The 21,871-nt window shown below is 45.1% G+C and overlaps 1 protein-coding gene across 2 annotated transcripts in view; it reads right to left on the bottom strand.

Annotated features, from left to right (window-relative positions):
- Nucleotides 1-6,265: 6,265 nt before the first annotated feature.
- LOC118839557 (sialic acid-binding Ig-like lectin 13) overlaps nucleotides 6,266-21,871 on the bottom strand; it is an 85,759-nt gene continuing 70,153 nt past the window's right edge. Inside the window, exons 1-10 of one of the 2 annotated variants that reach the window (XM_036747033.1) lie at nucleotides 21,090-21,420; nucleotides 20,387-20,767; nucleotides 17,284-17,568; nucleotides 16,451-16,498; nucleotides 16,024-16,278; nucleotides 15,525-15,572; nucleotides 13,372-13,632; nucleotides 12,336-12,429; nucleotides 12,137-12,233; nucleotides 6,266-6,488 (exon numbers count right to left, since the gene is read on the bottom strand). In XM_036747033.1, coding sequence (XP_036602928.1) covers nucleotides 6,342-6,488; nucleotides 12,137-12,233; nucleotides 12,336-12,429; nucleotides 13,372-13,632; nucleotides 15,525-15,572; nucleotides 16,024-16,278; nucleotides 16,451-16,498; nucleotides 17,284-17,568; nucleotides 20,387-20,767; nucleotides 21,090-21,129 — 1,656 coding nt within the window. In that variant the 5' untranslated portion in view covers nucleotides 21,130-21,420 and the 3' untranslated portion in view covers nucleotides 6,266-6,341. Of the gene's footprint in view, nucleotides 6,489-12,136; nucleotides 12,234-12,335; nucleotides 12,430-13,371; nucleotides 13,633-15,524; nucleotides 15,573-16,023; nucleotides 16,279-16,450; nucleotides 16,499-17,283; nucleotides 17,569-20,386; nucleotides 20,768-21,089; nucleotides 21,421-21,871 lie in introns of those variants that run through there. The other variant, XM_036747032.1, reaches the window with a different exon arrangement.

The raw sequence follows: 21,871 nt of genomic DNA, 5'->3' as shown, positions 1-21,871 counted from the left end.
TTAATCCTAGCTCCTTTGACTTCCAGAATATCGTATTCCAAACCCTTAGATCCCTTAATGTAGAAGCTGCTAGATCTTGTGTTATCCTAATTGTGTTTCCACAATACTCAAATTGTTTCTTTCTGGCTGCTTGCAATATTTTCTCCTTGACCTGGGAACTCTGGAATTTGGCTACAATATTCCTAGGAGTTTCCTTTTTGGGATCTTTTTCAAGAGGCAATCAGTGAATTCTTTCAATTTTTATTTTACCTTCTGATTCTAGAATATCAGGGAAGTTTTCCTTGATAATTTCTTGAAAAATGATGTCTAGGCTCTTTTTTTTGACCATGACTTTCAGGTAGTCTAATAATTTTTAAATTATCTCTCCTGGATCTATTCTCCAGGTCAGTGGTTTTTCCAGTGAGATGTTTCATATTGTCTTCCGTTTTTTCCATTCTTTTGTTTCTGTTTTATAATTTCTTGATTTATCATAAAGTCACTAGCTTCCATTTGCTCCATTCTAATTTTTAAGGCAGTATTTTCTTCAGTGGTCTTTTGGACGTCCTTTTCCATTTGGCTAATTCTGCCTTTAAGGTATGCTTCTCTTCATTGGCTTTTTGGAGCTCTTTTGCCATTTGGACTAGTCTATTTTTAAGGTGTTATTTTCTTCAATATTTTTTAGATCTCCTTTAGCAAGTCATTGACTTGTTTTTCATGATTTTCTTGCATCAATCTCATTTCTCTTCCCAATTTTTCTTCTACTTCTCTTACTTGGTTTTCCAAATCCTTTTTGAGCTCTTCCATGACCTGAGACCAGTTCATATTTTTCTTGGAGATGTAGGATCTTTGATTTTGTTGATTTCTTCTGGCTGTATATTTTGATCTTCTTTGTTATGAAAGAAAGATTCTATAGTCTGAGTCCTTTTATGCTGCTTGGTCATTTTCCCAGACAATTACTTGACTTTTGAGCTCTTTGTCAGAGTATGACTGCTTCCAGAGTGGAGAGTGCCTTGTCCCAAGCTCCAGGAGTTTTGCGCTGCTGTTTTCAGAACTACTTCTATTCTGAAGTGGTATGATACTCCTCTCCTGGCCTGTGCTCTGGTCTGTGAGTGCAAACATTCCTTTCTGCCATGTAACTACCAGGAGGACTTCCTCTCCACAGCCATCACAAGCTCTGCCACACCAGCGCTCTTCCTCCCCCAAGGACTGCCAACCAGGACTGCAAGCCAGATCTAAGCAGGGCAAAGCAAGAGAACTCTGCTTCAGCACCAGCAAAGAGATCCCTGCCCTCCCACTTTGATCAGCCACCTGATTCCCCCCACTTTCTGCGGGCATGGATCTCAGGAAGCAGCCACCACAGCTGCAGCTGCAGCCACCTCCACTGCCCCAGTGCTGGGGCCAGACCACTTTTCTCACCCAGGTCCAACAATTTTCCCACTGACCTGCTCAGTTGTCTTTGGCATTTGTGGGTTGAGAAGTCTGTAAACTGCCACAGCTGCCAGTGATTCAGTGCCCTGAGGCCTGCTCTGCTCACTCTGCTCTGGCTTGGTCTGTCCTGGCGCAGCCCAGGCTGGGCTGCACTTGGCTCCCAGAACAGTGCAATAGACTCTTCCCAGGGACCATCCAGGCTGTCTTGGGCTGGAGACTTGTTTCACTCTGTCATTTCATGGGTTCTGTAGAGCTAGAATTTGTTTGAGTTGTTTTTTACAGGTGTTTGGAAGGATTTGGGAGAGAGCTCAAGTGAGTCCCTATTTTCATGGTGCCATCTCAAGAGCAAAGGGATCATCAGTAGAATAGGGTCTGTTGGCAAGACCCCCTCAAGCCAGGCTACAAGGGTATATTTTGGGGTAATTTGTGCACACAAGTTGTGGCTAAGACTGCCGAAGAGGACTTTGAGAGAAGTTCTACTTTTGGGGGGGATCCCAGCAGAAGTGTAGTATTGGGGTATCTCTTGGGAAATCTGAAATTTACTTTAAGATCAAGACCTGGGCATTTCAGTCCTGCTATAATAAGCAGGCGTGACCTATCAACTGGACTGGACCCAGCCTCTAACCTGGGGGTGGCTGGTGCTGACACAGAGCAGCCTAGAGACAGGAGAATCAGAACACACACAGAAGTTTAATTTTGGAGCAAGGAAAATGATGCTTGTAGGAGGAAACCCCACCCCCTCCTAAGAAGTAGGGGCTTAAAGTTGCTAAGGCTGGAGCCACTTATATACATGAAAGGGGTTGGCCCACAACACAATCATTTTTAGATCTTGAGGTAGTTCTCATAGTAAGCATTTCTTGGGACAATACAAGTGTTCTTGGGCCCCGTGGCAACAGTCATTGTCTCAAGTCTGGGGAAGCAGGGTCTACTTCTTGCATGCCAAGTAATTAATGATTCATATATCTAGGTCTCTCCTCCAGTGTGACTTTTGGGTGATTAGAACATTCAGGCCCAGGTGGGTACTGTGTTCTTTCCCTCAGGCTTAATGGACTGCACTGTGCCCTGTCCTGAATTAAGCTCTTCCAGTTCAGTGGGGTCCATCCATACATGCAACCATCAGTTACAGCAAATGGAGAAGTTCTGAATGCTGTGGATAAGTTCACTCACCTTGGTGGTATACTTTCCAGGGATGTACACATTGATAATGAGGTTGATGAATGCATTGCCAGAGCTAGCTCAGTGTTTGGGAGGCTCCAAAGGAAAGTATGGGAGAGAAGGGGTATTAGACTGACTACCAAACTGAAGGTCTACAGAGTTGTGGTGCTGACCTCATTGTTGCATGCCTGTGAAACCTGGACAGTCTACCAGAGTCATGCCAGGAAACTGAATCATTTCCATTTGAATTGTCTTAGGAAAATTCTGAAGATCTCCTTGCAATAAAAGGTACCAGGCACGGAGGTCCTTACTCAAACTAAACTGCCAAGCATTCAAACTCTGCTTCAGAAAATGCAACTCTGATGGGCTGGCCACGTTGTTCAAATGCAAAATGCCTGCTTGCCAAAAAGACTATTTTATGGAGAACTCACGCAGGGCAAGCATTCACATGGTGGTCAGAAGAAGCGATACAAGAACACTCTCAAGGTCTCTTTTTAGAACTTTGGAATTGATTGTGTGACGTTGGACCACTCAGCATGGTGTGCCCACATCAGAGAAGGTGCTGTGCTCTATGAGTAAAGCAGGATTGAAAAATAGCTCAAAGGAAGCGCAGGGTGTGCAAGCTTGGAGTATCCACCCCAAATATTCACACAGACTATTTGTGACCAATCTGTGGAAGAGCATTCCGAGATCATATTGGCCTGATCAGCCACAGCCGGACACATTCAATCTTGACTCAAGCATAATGACATCATTTTGGTCCTCTTCGAGAACGAAGGACAACAACCAACCAACCAACCAACCAACCAGTCTTGGCCTGATGTTCTGTCCCGCTACATCTATAAAGGCATAGCTCATTTTATTGTGCTTTGCTTTACTGAACTTCATAGATCTTGCATTTTTTTTTTTTTTTACAAATTGAAGGTTTGGAGCCATGAAAAAATATTTTCAGGTCCCACCTCTGATCCTGGGTAAGTCAATCAGCATATCAGAACTCTAGGCAATTCACTAAGATAATTAATTGCAGAGAAAGTGCTAACCTGCATTGGTAGAAGGTATTTCCTCACCTGGGGTTCCCTATGCCAATGAAGGAAACTGAGGTGAACAAGAGTTAAGTGACCTGCCCAGGGTTACATATCTAGCAAGTGTCTGAGGCCATATTTGAACTCGGGTCTTCCTGACCCCAGATCCAGTACTCGATCCACTGCCCCACCTGGCATCCCCTGAAGTCACTGATCTAGTCTCTATCCCTCTTGAATTTGTATTTATCTGTGTATTTCTGATAGAATGTTAGCTGCTTGAGGGCAGGGCTATTTTATTTTCATCATTTTATTCCCAGTGCCTGTCACATAGGAGGTACTTAGTTAGTGCTTACTGTTTGGTTGACTGGTCTCCTAAATGAGAGTTGACTTGCCAGCTTCTGAGTCAGTGTCTGAGGAAGTTAGGTACATCACACAAGCTCTGGTTTGATTGGTCCAATCTGTTGAGGCAATGACTTATAATTTTCCTTCTCATTCTCCAAAAGATTGGACATGGGGTTGGCGAAGAAAGTATTTCCACCTTGACACTGTTAAATACTTCAATCATAACATCTGTTTGTGGCTATTTCCTGAAGAAGGAGATTCAGGATCTATTGTGTGTTGGTGTATACACATATATATTGCATATATTTATGTAAGGCTTTGGGAAAATCAAAGAGAATAGGCTTCTGACAACCCAAATCTCAATGTCTTTGATCTTGCTGAAAAAGAACATATTGTTACCCCGATGAGCAGGTGATGGAGGTGGTGAAAGACTGAACTTGCCCATTGAAGAATGAGCCAAGGGATCCAGCAGATTGGCCTGTCTAGGGGATATGCCATGCTCTTAGGGAAGTCATTGGCTTAGCAACCCATCTGGCCTATTCCAGCAACAAGAAGTCAGCAATATGGTGGCCTGTGAAGCCTTGTCCAGAGCCCAGCTGCCAAGTGGCCTTGAGGACCCAGGCCAGCAACAACAGAGGTCTGCTAGAAGGTCAGTTCAGCAGCCCAGAGATCCACCTGATCCAGGCCAGCAGCAAAGTTACCCTTCCATGATTATGAGAATTAACTCCTCCACCCACAATGGCATATCTTGAATCAAACTTCAAGAGGACCCTCTGGAGAAAGACTAGACTTGGAAGCACCATAATTGCAGAGCTGGGAGTTTCCTTGGCTACATGCGCCCCTTTGACACTGTACTCTACATTGGTGCCCACACTTCTCCCCTCCTCAGGGACTATGTATTTGTGAGAGAATGGGCCCCAGATATGGGGGGAGGATGCTTTTTAACAACTGACCTTTTTTGCCATGATCTGCCATGCCTGTGATTAAGAAAAACAAATCTACTGATTCATTATTTAGGGAAAATCCATTTGTGAGAGTTTATGAGTTTGTGTTAGGAAGATGGTCACCTACTGGATTTTCACTAGAACTAGATTCCATTAAAGGAGTAGCAGTCACTGATTTGTGGACCCAAGTTGATAGGGCCAGTGTGAGTAGAAAGTGAACTCAATGAGGAAGGTTATGCTTGTATGTGTGCATCATGGCTCCCCCCTCAATTGAATATAAACTGGGGCTAGGGACTGTTTCATTTTTTGACAGCGTCCCCAGTGCATGGCTGTAGCAGCAATTCAGCTAGCAGCTGTTGTGGGGTGCAAGACCCAACAAGGCCAGCAACAAGAGCTGCCAGCACAGGTTCTTTTGATCTGCTTTACTAAGGAAAGCAACTTTAAGGGGTTAACAATCTCACTTTAATCCTACATACAAATATCATTCACTTAGTTCAGGGGAAATAGCCAGCACCCTGAACTTCAGAGCAAGTACAACAAATTACAAACATACATTAGAAACAGATCAAATCACAATTCACAGTTACCAGGAAAACATCAACATCTGGGTTCATGAGCTGGGAGGCTCTTAGGGAAGCTGCCCAGAGTCTCCACATCAGCACTCCTCCAGGAGTGAGAGCTTCAGACAGAATGCTAACCTTTGAGTTTATCTACTCTGTTCAGGGATCAAAGGATTCACAACTAATCAGAAAAAGAGCATGAGCCTGGAGTTTAGCACCTAGTTAGCAAAAGGGTGTGGGCCTGCTGCTTTGCACCTAGTAAGGCTTAACCAAAGGCATTTGATTACTTTGGCATTTCTAAAAGAGAAAACAGTAAAAAAAAAAAAAAAGTCCAACCCTAATTACCAATACAATGGTGCAGCGCCTGGAACATAATAAGTGCTTAATAAGTGCTTTTTGCTTGTCTTCCCACTGATGAATTGATGTTAGGAAAAACAATCACTCAGAATGACCTAAAAGTGGAATTTACTACCTTGGGAGGGAGGAAGATGCCCATCACTGGAAACATCTGGTTTCATATTTTGGAAGAATATTGTAGAAAGGCTCCCACTCTGGTAAATAGTTTGGATGAAATTGGCTCTGAGGTTCCTCCCAACTCTGATATTCTGGATTTTAACATCTTTTCAAGCTCTGATATTCTATGTTCTAAGCTCTTGGTGCAGATAGCCAAGGCTTTGCACCTTGACAAGACATGACCGCCAGGAAAACACCTCCTCTGCTTCCCTGATTCTCTAGGGCCCTCTCCCTCTCCTCCTCATTCAGAGTGAAAAAATACCTCCAGTATCAGGGCATCTCAGGACCAACAATTAAAGCAGTGAAGAGTCTGAGGATCTGGTCTCTGGACAGAATGAGCACCTTTCCAGCAGAGAGTGCATTCTCTTTATTTCTCCTCCCATCCCATTTGCCCCAGATCAGAACTTGATCTCCGAGTACTCGGTGTCTATCCCTTGGCTCTTTGGGTTGGGTCTTCTGAAGTTAAGGGATGCATAATGTAGCTCATTTGGCGGGGCTTGGGTGACTGGTTCAGGTGGAGGCGGTCTGGGGACTCCACCCTGATTCTGTAGGAATAAGGAGCAAAGAATCCATCATAAGCTTGGGATGCTGGAGGTCTTAGCCTGACCAAGGGAAGCCATCATGGTTTGGCAAGGAGGTTACCATGGCTAGGGAGTAGAGAGTCTTTGTCATTGGGCAAGTAGATGTCACCTACTTGCTAAATCTTTTCAAGGTGAGTCTGGGGGAATCATGGACTGGGAGTCAGGAGGACTGAGTTCAAGTCCAGCCTTTGCCTCTAATTCCCTGAATAAAACTTTCCCCCCACCCCCACCACCAGACCTCAGTTTCCCTTGTCCTAAAAATGATGATAGGTGGAAGTTGATGATCCCTATGCCTGTACCTCTGTGACTTTTTCTTTTCCTAGAGTCTGTTTCCCCCTCTGTAATGACTGGTGTTTATATCATACTTTAAAGTCTAATGGATGATTTACATATGTCATCTCATGGGGTCTCATAACAACCCTGTGAGGTAAGTATTATAGGTATTAGTATTTCCATTTTGCAGATGATAAAATTGAAGGATCTCCTAGGCAGAGGAGAAGAGCAAGGGGCAGATGGGGGGTTACGTGTTCCAGCCGTTCTCACATAGCCAGCAAATGTCAGAAGCTGTCTCTGAACTAAGGTATTTGTGACTCCACATTGAGTCCACTCTGCCAAGCTGCAGCTGCACTGGAGGATGTCTGGTATTACTGCATGACCTTGGATAAGCCCCTTGCTCTCTCTAAGTCTCAGTTTCCCCTGATGTAAATGAGGAGGGTTGGATTATGTGTTATATAAGCTCCTTGAGTTTCAGACCTATGAAAAATCAGTGGGGTTGGACTAGGTGGTCTCTAAGGCTCTGCCAATAATTATGTGACTTTGGATAAGTCACTTTCCCTCTCTTGGCCCCCCTTAAAATGAGGGGGTAGGATTGTTTATTCCCTAAGGTTCCTTCCAAGTCTAAAACCTATAAGAGCTGAGTTAGATGAGGCCATTTTCCTCTCTGGACCTCAGTCTCATTCTCCATAAAACTGAAGGGGGGGGGCGGAGCCAAGATGGCGGCTGGCAAGCAGGGACTTGAGTGAGCTCCATTACCGAGTCCCTCCAAAAACCTATGAAAAATGGCTCTGAACCAATTCTAGAATGGCAGAACCCATAGAACAGCAGAGGGAAGCAGGGCTCCAGCCCAGGACAGCCTGGATGGTCTCTGGGTGAGGTCTATACCACACGGAGCTGGGAGCTGGGAGCTGGGAGCTGGGAGCAGGGAACGGAGTGGAGCAGAGCCCAGCTTGAGCAGCGTGGACCATCCAGACCAGAAGCTGGGCAGAGGGGGCCCTAGTGCCCTGATTTAGTGAGCTGCGGCAGTTACGAGACTTCTCAACCCACAAACACCAAAGACTGCGGAGAAGGTTAGTGGGAAAAGCTGAGGGAGTGGAAGGAGTTCGAGGTTCGGCTTCCAGCCCCGGGGGCAGCGGAGGGGGGGCAGCTACAGCTGTTGTTACTTCCGGCTCCAGGCCCACCTGGTGGGAGGAATTAAGTGGCAGATCAGAGCAGGGGTGCACAGCTTGCCAAAGATCTAAGCCCAGTTCGGGTTGGGGGTCCTTGGGGAAGGAGTAGTGCGGGTCTGACAGAACTGGCACCTCCCCCCCAAACGTGGAACATAGAACTCGTTAGTCCACAAGCAGTCATACCCTACTGAAAAACTCAAGGGTCAAGTTAGTTGGTTGGGAATATGGCCAGGCAGCAAAAACGCACCCAGATTCAGTCTCAGACTTTGGATTCTTTCTTTGGTGACAAAGAAGACCAAAACATACAGCCTAAAAAAGACAACAAAGTCATAGAGCCTACAACAAAAGCCTCCAAGAAAAACATGAACTGGCCCCAGGCCATAGAAGAACTCAAAAAGGATTTGGAAAAGCAAGTTAGAGAAGTAGAGGAAAAATTGGGAAGAGAAATGAGAAGGATGCGAGAAAACCATGAAAAACAAGTCAATGACTTGCTAAAGGAGACCCAAAAAAACACTGAAAAATACACTGAAGAAAACAACACCTTAAAAAACAGACTAACTCAAATGGCAAAAGAGCTCCAAAAAGCCAATGAGGAGAAGAATGCCTTGAAAGGCAGAATTAGCCAAATGGAAAAGGAGGTCCAAAAGACCACTGAAGAAAATACGACTTTAAAAATTAGATTGGAGCAAGTGGAAGCTAGTGACTTTATGAGAAATCAGGATATTATAAAACAGAACCAAAGGAATGAAAAAATGGAAGACAATGTGAAATTTCTCCTTGGAAAAACCACTGACCTGGAAAATAGATCCAGGAGAGATAATTTAAAAATTATTGGACTACCTGAAAGCCATGATCAAAAAAAGAGCCTAGATACCATCTTTCAAGAAATTATCAAGGAGAACTGCCATGATATTCTAGAGCCACAGGGCAAAATAGAAATTGAAAGAATCCATCGATCACCTCCTCAAATAGATCCCAAAAAGAAATCTCCTAGGAATATTGTCACCAAATTCCAGAGCTCCCAGATCAAGGAGAAAATACTGCAAGCAGCCAGAAAGAAACAATTTGAGTATTGTGGAAACCCAATCAGAATAACCCAAGATCTGGCAGCTTCTACATTAAGAGATCGAAGGGCTTGGAATTCGATATTCCGGAGGTCAATGGAGCTAGGATTAAAACCTAGAATCACCTACCCAGCAAAACTGAGTATCATACTCCAAGGCAAAATATGGAATTTCAATAAAATAGAGGACTTTCAAGCTTTCTCAGTGAAAAGACCAGAGCTGAATAGAAAATTTGACTTTCAAACACAAGAATCAAGAGAAGCATGAAAAGGTAATCAAGAAACAGAAATTGCAAGGGACTTACTAAAGTTGAACTGTTTTGTTTACATTCCTACATGGAAAGATGATGTGTATGAGTCATGAGACCTCAATATTAGGGTAGTTGAAGGGAATATGCATATATAATATGTATATGTTTATGTATATATATATAAGGGAATGCGTATGTATGTATATAGCTATGTGTATATGTATGTATGTGTATGTATGTGTATATATATATGTCTGTTTTTATATATATATACATATATATATGTAAAAGAGAGAGAGCAGACACAGGGTGAGTTGAAGATGAAGGGAAGATAGCTAAAAGAAATAAAATGAAATTAAGGGATGAGAGAGCAACATACTGAGAGAGGGAGATAGGGAGATATAGAATGGGGTGGATTATCTCGCATAAAGGTGGCAAGAGGAAGCAGTTCTGTGGGAGGAGGGGAGAGGGCAGGTGAGGGGGGGAATGAGTGAACCTTGCCTGAGGGGGAATACCATACATACTCAGTTGGGTATCTCACCCCACAGGAAAGAAGAGGGAGGAAGATAAAAAATAAAAGGAGGGGGGGATGATGGAGGGGAGGGCAGATGGGGGTGCAGGTAATCAAAACAAACACTTTGGAAAGGGGACAGGGTCAAGGGAGAAAATTTAATAAAGCGGGATGGGTTGAAAAGGAGCAAAATGTAGTTAGCCTTTCACAACATGAGTATTGTGGAAGGGTTATACATAATGATACATGTGTGGCCTAGGTTGAATTGCTCGACTTCTTAGGGAGGGTGGGAGGGAAGGGAAGAGGGGAGAGAATTCGCAACTCAAAGTTTTAAAATCAGATGTTCAAAAAAAAAAAGTTTTTGTATGCAACTAAAAAATAAGATACACAGGCAATGGGGCGTAGAAGTTTATCTTGCCCTACAAGAAAGGAAGGGAAAAGGAGACGAGAGGGGAGGGGGGTGATAGAGGGGAGGGTTGGCTGGGGAACAGGGCAACCAGAATATAAGCCATCTTGGAGTGGGGGGGAGGGTAGAAATGGGGAGAAAATTTGTAATTCAAACTTGTGAAAATCAATGCTGAAAACCAAATATGTTAAATAAATAAATTTAAATTAGAAAAAAAAACTGAAGAGGGATTAATCATGTGATCTCTAAGGCTCTTCCCTGCTCTGAAGGGGAGGCACAGTTGTGTCTTAAAAAGAACTCTGGATTTAGAATGAAAAAACCTCAGATTTGAATCTCAGCTCAAGCAGAAAGTAACCTGGATTAAGTCACTCCCTGTCTTTCAAACTCAGTTTCATTGTCTGTGAAATGAGGAATTTGGAACAGCTGATCTCTGGAAGTCCTTCTACTCCTAAATCCATGATCCTGGATGAGGCAGTGGATGGAGGTGTGTTGACTCAGAGCCTTGCCATTGGGTAGAATTATCTCAGGAAGGTGATAACTAGGACCAAGCAAGCTACCACTTCAGAGAGGAAGGAGCAGGGCTGTGAGGAACAAGAGAGACCACCTCGTTCTAGCTGCCCATTTTTCAATGAGAAAATCGAGAACCAGAAAAGAGAAGAGATTTGCCCTCTTCAACCTCTCCTTGACCTCCCTTCTTAACGCATACCAAACCAGCTTCAACTGCATCATTCAGCTGAACCTGTCTTCCTCAAAACCACCCACAATCTTTCAGTTACCCAATCTCATGGCCTCTCTTTTGTTCTTGTCTGTGGTTTTTGGCAATGTTAACCACGCTCTCCACTCTAGATCTTCATGTTGCCACTTTTCTGGGTTCCCCTTGGTCAGACCTGTTCTCAGTGCCCTTAGCTAATGTATCATCCATGTCATGCCCTCCAAGTCCTTGGCATGGAAGCTTTCTTCCTCTCTCTATAGTCTGCCACTTGGTGACCTAATCAGCTCCCTTATTAGTCATGAGTTTTATCTCCCTTCCCTTGCATCCGTGCCCTCCATTCCAATCAGATAGCCACCCCCTAAGTTCAGATCCTTCTCCTTTCTGCTGGATTACTGAAATCATCCCCTAGTTTGTCTCCCTACCTTCTGTGTCTCCACACCTGCTGTACCCTCTTCATATGACTGCATCTCCAGCAGGTACAGGGTACGGCTTTGCCTATACAAGCACTCACTCTGGCCACTCACCTCTGCCTATTGGAACCCTGAATTCCCTTTCAAGACTCAGGGCAGGGGCCATGTCTCCCAAGAGGCTTTTCTGGATTCTTCCCAGTAGTTAATATTCTCACCTTTCCACATTACTTTGTGTAGATTTCATATATGCAATAAATGAAATAATATCTTTCATATTTGTCTGTGTGCATGTTGATTCTTCTTCCCCGCCCCCAGCAGAAGCAGGAACTAATTCATCTCTGTTTCACCATCTACAAAGCCAAGCATAGCACCTGGTAGAACTTTTCATCTTTTCAACTAGACCCGTTATTTTTGTCTGCATGGCTAACTAGCTTCTAATGAGGTTGTTCCCCTAACCATGGAAATCAGCACCTGTTCTGAAACAAACCTGGAGAGTGTCCTGGATCAGTGAGAGGGAAAGTAACCTGCTTGAGGGCACACCGCAAATCTACGAGTGAGGCTGGCACCCTGTCCATTCCTCCACACTGCCTCCACAGAGCAACATTTCATAGACTACTCATTGAATGGAATTGAAGCCAGTCCATACCCATCATTGCACAGATGATGAAACTGAGGCTTAGATTTGGGAAAGGGGCTTTTCTAAGGTCCCATAGCCAGTAGGTGTCAGACCCATTCACGGATTTCTTCAGATACCAATTGACATGAAGTTTGGTGGGTGGGGGTGGGACTTCAGTACCAGAGTCAGCTTACTCACCATCTCCAGATTAACATAGTCCACTTCCATACTGCTCTGGGAGTCTGTGGTCCCTAGCTCCCCTGTCTCTAGCTGCTCCTTCCTCGGAAACTTCTTACTGAAAAAGCAAGTCTAGCGTTGCATCAAGGTCCCTGATCAATCACTCCCCCGACCTTACAGAAGCCCTCCTTCCCATTGCCCTTCCCTGCTCCCCACTCACTAGGCGAACACGAGGCAGAAAATGAGAAGGGCCATGATTCCAGCCCCCAAAAGTGCCCCTTTGGAGAATTCAACAGCAGCTGCATTTGTTCTATCTGCAAAAAGATAGGATTGGATTGAGTGGCTCTCCTAAGACCCAGCTGTCCTGTCTGCTGTGCCCCTCCCCCGCCTTCATCTCCTTTTCTGTTAAGGTTTTAAGCTTTTTTTTTTTTAATGTTCTTTGCGATTCCCTTGTGACTTGTGTGATGCAAATATTAGTACCTCTATTTTACAAATGAGGAAGTTGTAATCCAGAAAGGGGAAGTAGCTAGCCAGGGGTCAAGCAGCTGGTCAGTAATCGAGTTAAGAAGTTCAGAATCACAGAAGGATCTTTCTAACAGTTCAGACAGCCTGCTGCTGCTTTCTAAATCTCTGATCCCAGAGCCCTCAGACATTCCTAGCCACTGAATGTGTTTGACTACTTGCCGGTAGACAGCCATCCCCTTCTCATATCTAATTACTGCCCCCCCCTTCCCAAGTCCACTCCCCTACTGGATTTCCCTTGACCCTGATCCGATTTGGTCCCTCTGGGGCTCAGACCCCGTTTCCCTGAGGGGCCCAGGTTCCTGCCTCTCCAGGACCCCATCTGACACCATCAGGAAAACAAAACTGTGACCTTCACGTGGAGGCTGAGGTTGAGGTCCCCCTTCTCCCTCATAATCAGGCTGCTGTTGGTCTAGGCCCCAGAGGTAATGGATGTCACCTTGAGGTGATGGAGGAGTTTCAGGGCACTGGGGGCAGGATGCCTGAGTCCCAGAAGGTTGGAGAGTCAACCCTACTAATCCCTATTCCTATCCTTCCCCACAGACCCTCCAAGGCTGTTCCATTCCTTTTGCTCCTGGCCTGATGAGGGATTACTCTATAGCTGCTCTATTCTGGCAGAGCTCACCCTGTCTTTGATCTGGTGGGGGGGGGGGGTGTTGGCGGGTGGGGGGTGGAGAACAGTAGAAGACAGTGGCAACATTGTCAACCACAACAACAAAAAAACTGGAACTCACCTTGCACAGAGAGGTTGAGGGAGATGTGCCTGGTGCCCCATGGGTTCTGAGCTTGGCAGGTGTACTCCCCTCCATCCTCTGGCTGGACGTGGGACAGTTCTAGACCCAGGATCCCAGGACTGGAGAGAAAGGAGGCATTCAAAGGCTGGCTCCCCTTGACCCAGTTCATGTAGGCAGGGGGACTGCTATCAGCAACACACTCCAGTTGCAAGGATTCTCCCACCAGGACCACCAGAGACAAGACATTTCCCAGGATAGCAGCTGACAAAGACCATGGAGGGAAAGGTTTAGAAGCAGAAGAAACCTTACAACTCATTCCATCCAAGGCTCTCTCTTTACAGATCAAGAAACTGAGGCCTGGGGGAGGGGGGCAGTGATGTTCCCAAGGTCACACAGTTTCATAATCACAGAAGCTCAGTCAGAAGTGACCTCAGGTATCTTCCAGTCTACCCCACCCTGGAGCAAGAATTCAACCTATAACACCTTCAATAATGGGTCATCCAATTCCTGCTCAAAGACCCCTGGGGAGGGGGGACCTAACACCTTTCTAGGCAAATCCGTTCCACCTTTGGATAGCGTTAGTTGCTTCCCCTCCCTAAAACCTTAACTGGCTTCTGGATCTGGGTCAAATGGGACAAGCCCTTTCCCTTCTCCTACATGAGCACCCTTCAATGATAGCTATCATGTCTCCCCCAGAGCATTCTCCCTTCCAGGCTAAATGGCCCCAGGTCCTTAATTCCTCCAAGCAGCCTTCCTATGCCATGAATTGGTGTCACTTAGACATCTCACCTGCCCTTCCCTAGATGCCGTTCAGCTTCTCTATGTCCTTTCTAAACTGTGGTACCCAGAAGTCAATGCAATACACCAAGCATGCTCTGACCAAGACCTCTTCTTCCTATGAACTATACCACCAATGCAGGCCAAGACTGCATTAGATTTGGGGGCTGCCATATTGAACTACTGACTCATATTGAGATTATAAGACAGAAGGGAAGGAAATAAGCATTTATATGGTGCCTGTTGTGTGCCAGACACAGTGCTAAGCACTTTTTATAAATAGAACCTCATTTGATTCTCACAACAACCCTGGAAGTAGGCACTGTTATTATTCCCATGTTATAGTTGAGAAACTGAGGCAAACAGGTTAAGTGACTTGCCCAGGGGCACACAGCTTGTAGTAAGTGTCTCGAGCCAAATTTGAACTCAGGTCTTCCAGACTCCAGGTCCAGTTCTTACTCCATGGCTGTCTAGCTTGCCTATAAGTTCACTAAGAGCCCCAAATCACCTTCAGAAAAATTGCTATGTGGGGAGCTCTTTTCTTGAATATGAGTATAAGATTTTGCCTTTTATCTCTTATATTTGATTTTTATTAAAATCATTCTAGTCTTTGAGCCTTTCAGGGTCATTTCACACCATAACTATCACCCAGGGTGTTAACTATCTTCACTGTTGTTTATCATCTGAAAACTTAGTAAAGCATCACTAAAGTATTTGTCCAATTCATGAACAAAAATGTTTAATAGGAAAAGGTTAAATACAGAGCTCTGGAGTACAGAGGAAGCAGTAGACCCAGGTCTGGAACCCAGGTCCTCGGATTCCATGTCCAGGGTTCATAAGAATGCAGACTTAAATGTCTTGTTTGTCTGTCCCTCCATGGGTCCCCCATGGGTTAGAGCTCCCCATAATGCCCCCCGCCAAAAAACTGTTTTCACACACAGACATACACATATACTCACACATTTATACACACAAATACACACACACATATATACACATTCACACACAAATACACACAAACACACAGTCACACACATGCACACACACACACACAAACACAGGCACATGCACACAATCACACAAACATACACATATGCACACACATATACACAGACGCACTCACGCACATACACACACCCCTATACATACACACACACCTATACATACACACACTCATACACAAAACACACACATATATACACACACTCAAACACTTATACACACACTCATATGCATACGCATACACGTACACACAAACACAAGCACATATACCCACATATGCACAAACACATGTGCACTCACACACAAACATACACATATACACATACACTCTCCCTGCCTCACACACACACACACTCACATGCCCCTCCCTGTACCTGTTCTGTTTGGCCCCAAAGCGCTGACCTTCAGGTTTTCTGGGGCATCTGTAAGAGACACAGGGTGTTGGCTCTTGGAGGAAGCCTGATGCTCCCCGAAGCATAGAGGGCAATAAGACAGAAGGCAAACACTGTCACCCTTCAGAAGACAGTAGCAAAGATAATAACACCCATTTAAATAGTATAAATCCCTTCCCTACCCATCAAACCTTTGAGGGATATAATGCATATATTCTCCACCGCCACCCATTTTACAGATGAGAATACCAAGGCTTAGAAAAGGGAAATGCCTTGTTCAAGGCCTCACAGTCAGGCAGCAGTAGAGTGAGAGCCTAAAAAGGCTTCCTGATTCCAAGTCTGAACTTTCCCCCCTTTCACCAAACATGGCACACTTGGCCTCTTCAGCCCCACTCTCACACACCCCCAGGAAAACAAGCACTGAGCCTGGCCTTCTAAACTCCTTATTCACTGTTCTCAGCTCTGAAATGGGACGACTCACATAGCACAGAAAGGTTCATGGAGGCTCGCTTGGTCTCCAGCCGGTGCTGAGCTTGGCAGCTATATTCCCCTCCATCCTTTACCCCGAGCCGGGGCAGCGGTAGGACCAGGATCCCAGGATCTGAGGGCCAGGAGGAAAGCACCACCCGGCCCCTGTGGGCCCAGCTCAGAATGGCGGGAGGGTTGCTGTCTGCTTGGCAAAGCAATCTCAAGGACTCATCCTTCAGGACAGAAAGGTTTGATGAGGACTCCAAGCCTGGAGGGGGGGGGCGGGGCGGGGATAGGGAAGGGGAGAAAACAAAAAGAGTCAAGAACATTGTCTCCTCTGACCATCTTGAACTTTCTGGCCTTTTCCACTGGCGTTGAGAAAACTAGTATTCCCATATCCTCAAGGTCTCTCCTCCCCACCATCCCTCCCTCCTCCTTACCTGTTCTGTTGTCCCCATCAACGCTGATTCCAAAGTTCCTCAAAGGATCTACAACAAAAATATGGAGCTAGCTGTAGGTAATCTGCCCACCCCCTGTGACCTCCCTCCAACATGCGCACACACACATACAAGCACACACATGCGCACACACACGCACATACACAACTGTAGAGTGTGCCATGAGTGATAACTATCACTAGTCTCCATTATAAACACTTTCCTTGGAGCAGCCCCAGGCCCTAGTGAAAGGATTGCTAGCCCTATTATCCGGAGGAAAACGCTGAACCTCTGAGAGGCTGTCACTTCCCTAGAGTTACTTGCTTAACAGCACAGGGCTCTGCTGGCTGCAGAAGCCCTGAGAATATGACCATCCTCCTTTTGTAGAGGAATTAACCTAAGTCGAGCAAAATGAAATGACAATTCCCAGGATAAAAGGTTGGCTCTGACTCCTCTCCTCTGTGATCTTGGGAGAAACCTCTGCCTCATTCTGAGCCAGCCAGTTACCTCCTCAGTAAAATGTGGAGAACAGGGTGGACACGGAAGCTATTGAGGACCCCCCACATCTCGGCCCAAGGACCCTTGGACAAGTGATGAGCCTGTCCAACGGGCTGAGGAAGAGTCAGAGGGGGGATTCAAACCCAGTACTTGTGACTCCAAGACCAGCATAAATTCCTCCCCGACATTCCTTATGCTCCCCAGCAATCTCTACCTTCCAAAGGATGCTGGGATTGTGTCTCCCAGTCTTAGATTTCTCTCAACCCCTTCACTGGAATGACTTTCTCACTCTCTCAGATCCGGGTATCGTTCCCCACCCCCACCCCGCCAACACTCACAAGCCACATTGAGCTGGATGGTTGTCTCCGTGCTCACTCCAGCCCCAGGGAAGGTCATCCGACAGGTGAGGCTGGTGCCGTGGTCCTGGGGTTTCGGAGTGAAGGTCATTTCAGAGAAATAGCGAGTCCCTTGGCTAGGTTCCAGGTTGGAGAGAGCAGCCCCTGACCAGGAGAAGGTGGGGGGTGTTCCCTCCCCACAGACCCAGGGGGCTGCACACATCAGTGTCACAGAGCGCCCAGGCTCCAGGATTCCTGGAATAAAGATGTCTGGCTTCTGTGTCAGAGCTAGGGGAGATGAAAAAGAGTGAGCCAGACCCTGGGTGAGGGACCCCTAGGGCATCCCCTCGGTTAATAGTCTAAGACCCAGGGGTGTTCCAAAATATATGGGTTCACTAGAGCCAAGTGTTAAATTTTCGGGGTCGGCATTTGCACCTCAGAAATTGGCAAATGCTGTAAATCAAAGGGTGGTTTTTTTCTTTTGTTGATAAGAAAGAGATGGAAAAAATGTTAACACTGCAGATTAAATTTTTTTTCTCTTTTAAAAATTTATTTACTATTTTATTTTCCCCCAGTTACATGTAAAAACAACTTTTAACATTCATTTTTTAAACTTTGAGTTCCAAATTCTCTACCTTTCTCCCTCTCCACCCCCCATTGAGAAAGCAAGCAATTCAATATAGGTTATACACATGTAGCCATGTAAAACGTATTTCCATATTAGTCATATTGTGAAAGAAAACATAAACCACACCCCCCCCCCAAAATTAAAAAGTGTGCTTCACTCTGTATCCAGACATCATCAGTTCTTTACAAGGGGATAGATAGCATTTTTCGCCATCAATCCTTCAGAGTTTTCTTGGATCATTGTATTGCTGAAAGTAGCTAAGTCATTCACAGCTGATCATCTTATAATACGGTCATTACTTTGTACAGAGTGAATTTCACTTTGTTCATATAAGTCTTTCTAGGTTTTTCCAAGAGTATCCTGCTCATCATTTCTTATTCCATCACAATCACCATAGCACAGTTTGTTCAGCCATTCCCCAATTGATGGGCATCCTCCCAATTTCCAACCCCCTGCCACCAGAAAAGAGCTATTATAAATATTTCTGTACATATTGGTCCTTTTCCCTTTGGTTTTTTAACTCTTTTTGAATACAGACCTAGTGGTGGTACTGCTAGGACAAAGGTATGCATGGTTTTATAGTCCTTTGGGTATAGTTCCAAATCGCTTTACAGAATGGTTGAATCAGTTCACAACCCCACCAACAATGCATTAATGTCTCATTTTTCCCACATACCCTCAAACTTTTAACATTCTCCTTTTCTGTCCTATTAGTCCATCTAATAGGTATGAGGTAGTACCTCAGAATCGTTTCACTTTGCATTCCTCCAATCGATAGCAATATAGAGCACCTTCTCATATGGCCATAGATAGCTTTGATTACTTCATCTGAAAACTGTTCATATCTCTTGATCATTTATCAATTGGAGAATTGCACTTATTTTTATAAATTTGGCTCAGTTCTCTATATATTGAGGAATGAGGCCTTTATCGGAGAAGCTTGTTTCAATTTTTTTTCACAGTTTTGATTGCTAAGCATATTTCCCTCCATCCTATTCCCCCCACCAGTTTATTCTATTCTCTCTTTCTCTCCTTTCACTCAGTCCATCCTTTTGCTTCTGACTCCCACTTCCCCCAATCTGCCCTCCTTTCAATCATCCCTCCTTCTCTTATCCCCTTCCCCTCCTACTTTCCTGTAGGGTAAGATAGATTTCTATACTCAATTGAGTGTGTATTATTCCCTCTTTGAGCCAACTCTGATGAGAATAAGGTTCACTCACTCCCCCTTCCCCCATCTTCTTCTCCACTGTAAAAACTTTTTCTTGCCTCTTTTATGTAATTTACCCCATTCTACCCCTCCCTTTCCCTTTTTCCTAGCACATTCCTCTTTCTTATGCCTTAATTTTATTTTTAAGATATCATCCCTTAATATTCAATTCACACCTGTGCCCTCTGTCTATATATACTCTTAACTGCCCTAATAAAGAGAAAGTTTAATGAGTTATAAGTATCATCTTCCAATGTAAGAATGTAAACTATTTAACCTTATGAAGTCCCTTTCCTGTTTACCTTTTTAAGCTTCTCTTGAGTCTTGTATTTGAAAGTCAAATTTTCTATTCAGTGCTATTACTCTTTTCATCAAGAAAGGTTGAAACTCCTCTATTTCATTGAATGTCTATTTTTCTTCTGAAAGATTATACTCAGTTTTGCTGGGTAGGTGATTCTTGGTTGTAATCTTAACTCCTGCGCTCTCCAGAATATCAGATCTTTTAATGTAGAAGCTGCTAAATCTTGTGTTACCTCAGATTAGATTTAAAGATGTCTAATACATTTTTTAAAATTCAGAGTCAAATATGGAAGTATGTCTTGCATGATTGCACATGTATAACCTATATGAAATTGCTTATTGTTTCAGGGAGGGGAGAGGGAGAGAATTCGGAACTCAAAAAAGTTTTAATTGCTTTTACATGTAATTAGGAAAAAATAAAATATTATTCAAAAAGAATAAAAATAAAAATTTGGAGTCAGGTTGTTTAAAAGTTATCAGCACACCCCTGCTCAGGACTCTGCCACTAGAATGTCCTTTCCTAGGTCCCATCATGACACATCCCCCCTTCACCAAGAATCTTCTACATGTCTAAGTCCTGAACCACTCATCCTTGGCTGTGGTCCTGTTTCTTCACAGAGAAGAACCCATCTTATATCCCCCAGCTGGTGATGACCATGAGGCTGTCCTTCAAATATTATCACTCCTCACCTTAGGGCCCTCCAACATCCCTGACCCAGGATGCCTGATGGACTCACCCAACCCTGCCTGGGATCCTGTTTCCCCACAAAGAGAAGACCAGAGTACACCCCCTCCTTCAACTCCCACACCCTATATGCTCTCCCCAGTCTTTGTCTGCTTCAGTCAACTACCACTTGGCCAAATGGGCTGCCTTGGGACATGAAGCAAAAAGAGCTTTCCAGCCTGGTCCTCCCCCACAGGCTCCCACTTTACTGTGCCCAGGGTCCCTTCCCTATCCCAGAGGTTCCTACCTCTCACATCCAGATTGACCTGATAATTTAAGTAGCTGAATTTTTCTGTCCATCCTCTCTCCATACGGAAGAAGTATTCTCCGCTGTCCTTTTTCTGGATGTCCATGATGCTCAGGGAGCATTTTTTCTTCATAAGGTCCCCCACTAGGTGGAATCTTCCTATGGCCTCCTCATCCACCTTCCTGCTTTGGTCATTTGTGGCCACAAGAACACTTTCATCAACCATGGGTCTTCTCCTGTACCAGTAGCCATTAATGGTGGCAGAAGAGACCCAGGAACCAGGGTAGAAGAAGGCGCAAGGGATATAGACGCAGAGCCCTTCCTGAACCATCTCTGGCGGTGACACCACCAATGCATATCCTTCTTTTTGGGATTGGGACCCTGTGGGCAGAAATAGATACAGACCATAACACTAAGCAGTTAATGATGATGATGATGATTGTTAATATTAGCATTAAGTGTCACAGGTTTTAGAGAACCCAGAATAAAGAATGTCAATGCTGGGAAGGATCTTAAGAGATACTTCAGCCCAGCGCCATTTTAAGATCAATTAGAAAACTGAGACCAAGAGAGATTTCTATGACTTGGCCTAATGTCCCTCAGCCAGTGTCAGGGGCAAGACTTGGGCCAGGGTCTCCTGGCTCTAAGGCCAGCCCCTGAGGGCATCCTTGCCCATCCCCATCCTTGCCCTGTTTCCACTCACCCCCCAAGGATAGCAGCAGCAGCAGCAGCAGCAGGAGCATCTCTGAACCAGGAGAGTTACAGGCTCTGTCTGGGCACTGTCACTCCCCAGGCTTCATGGTTTCTTCTGTCTGACCAGTCCCAAGTTGTAAAGAGAAAAAGGAGGCAAGCCCACAACCCTGGGAAATGATGCATCAAATGAGCAGGCATTGGGTCCCCGACAGGAACCTTTACTCAAGTCTAGCCTGATTGTTCAGCCTCTTCCCCCAGTCTATCTTAGATCCTGCTCCTACTCCCCCCAGCTGGAACAGGTAGAGCTGACACTGTCCAGAGTAAGGGGAGAGGAGGTGGATGGAGTCTGTTGGGCTTTAGCCATGTGGTGGTGAGTGGGAGGAGTCAGAAAGATGGAGTGAGAAACAAATGAAGGGGAGAAAAGTCAGATTTTTCCACTGACTACCCTCTGAAAAGAAGAAAAGAGGAAGGAGAAGTGAAAGTCCAAGTCACGAAACTGTGACAAGTGGAGAGTGGTAAGCAGTCCAGGGCAACAGCACAGAGGCTCTGCCAGGAGGAAGATAGGTCTCAGCCTAGATTCTGGGAACTCATCCCTGCGCTGAGACTGAGAGCTGAGAACAGAGAAGGGCAGAGATGAGTGGGAAGTCAAAAGAGATAATGTCAGAGCTGGGGGAAAGGGTTGGAGCTAAACAGGACCCTAGAACACGGAATGTCAGAGCTAAGAGGGACAAGCCCAGGAGTCACTTAAGTAGCTCTGATCTACTAATTCAGAGACATGTGATTTATATTGAA

This window comes from Trichosurus vulpecula, chromosome 2, assembly GCF_011100635.1.
Source record: "Trichosurus vulpecula isolate mTriVul1 chromosome 2, mTriVul1.pri, whole genome shotgun sequence".
In the NCBI taxonomy this organism is placed as follows: Eukaryota; Metazoa; Chordata; class Mammalia; order Diprotodontia; family Phalangeridae; genus Trichosurus; species Trichosurus vulpecula.
The sequence above is the reverse complement of the archived record's forward strand: the minus strand, read 5'-3'. Positions and strand labels throughout refer to the sequence as shown.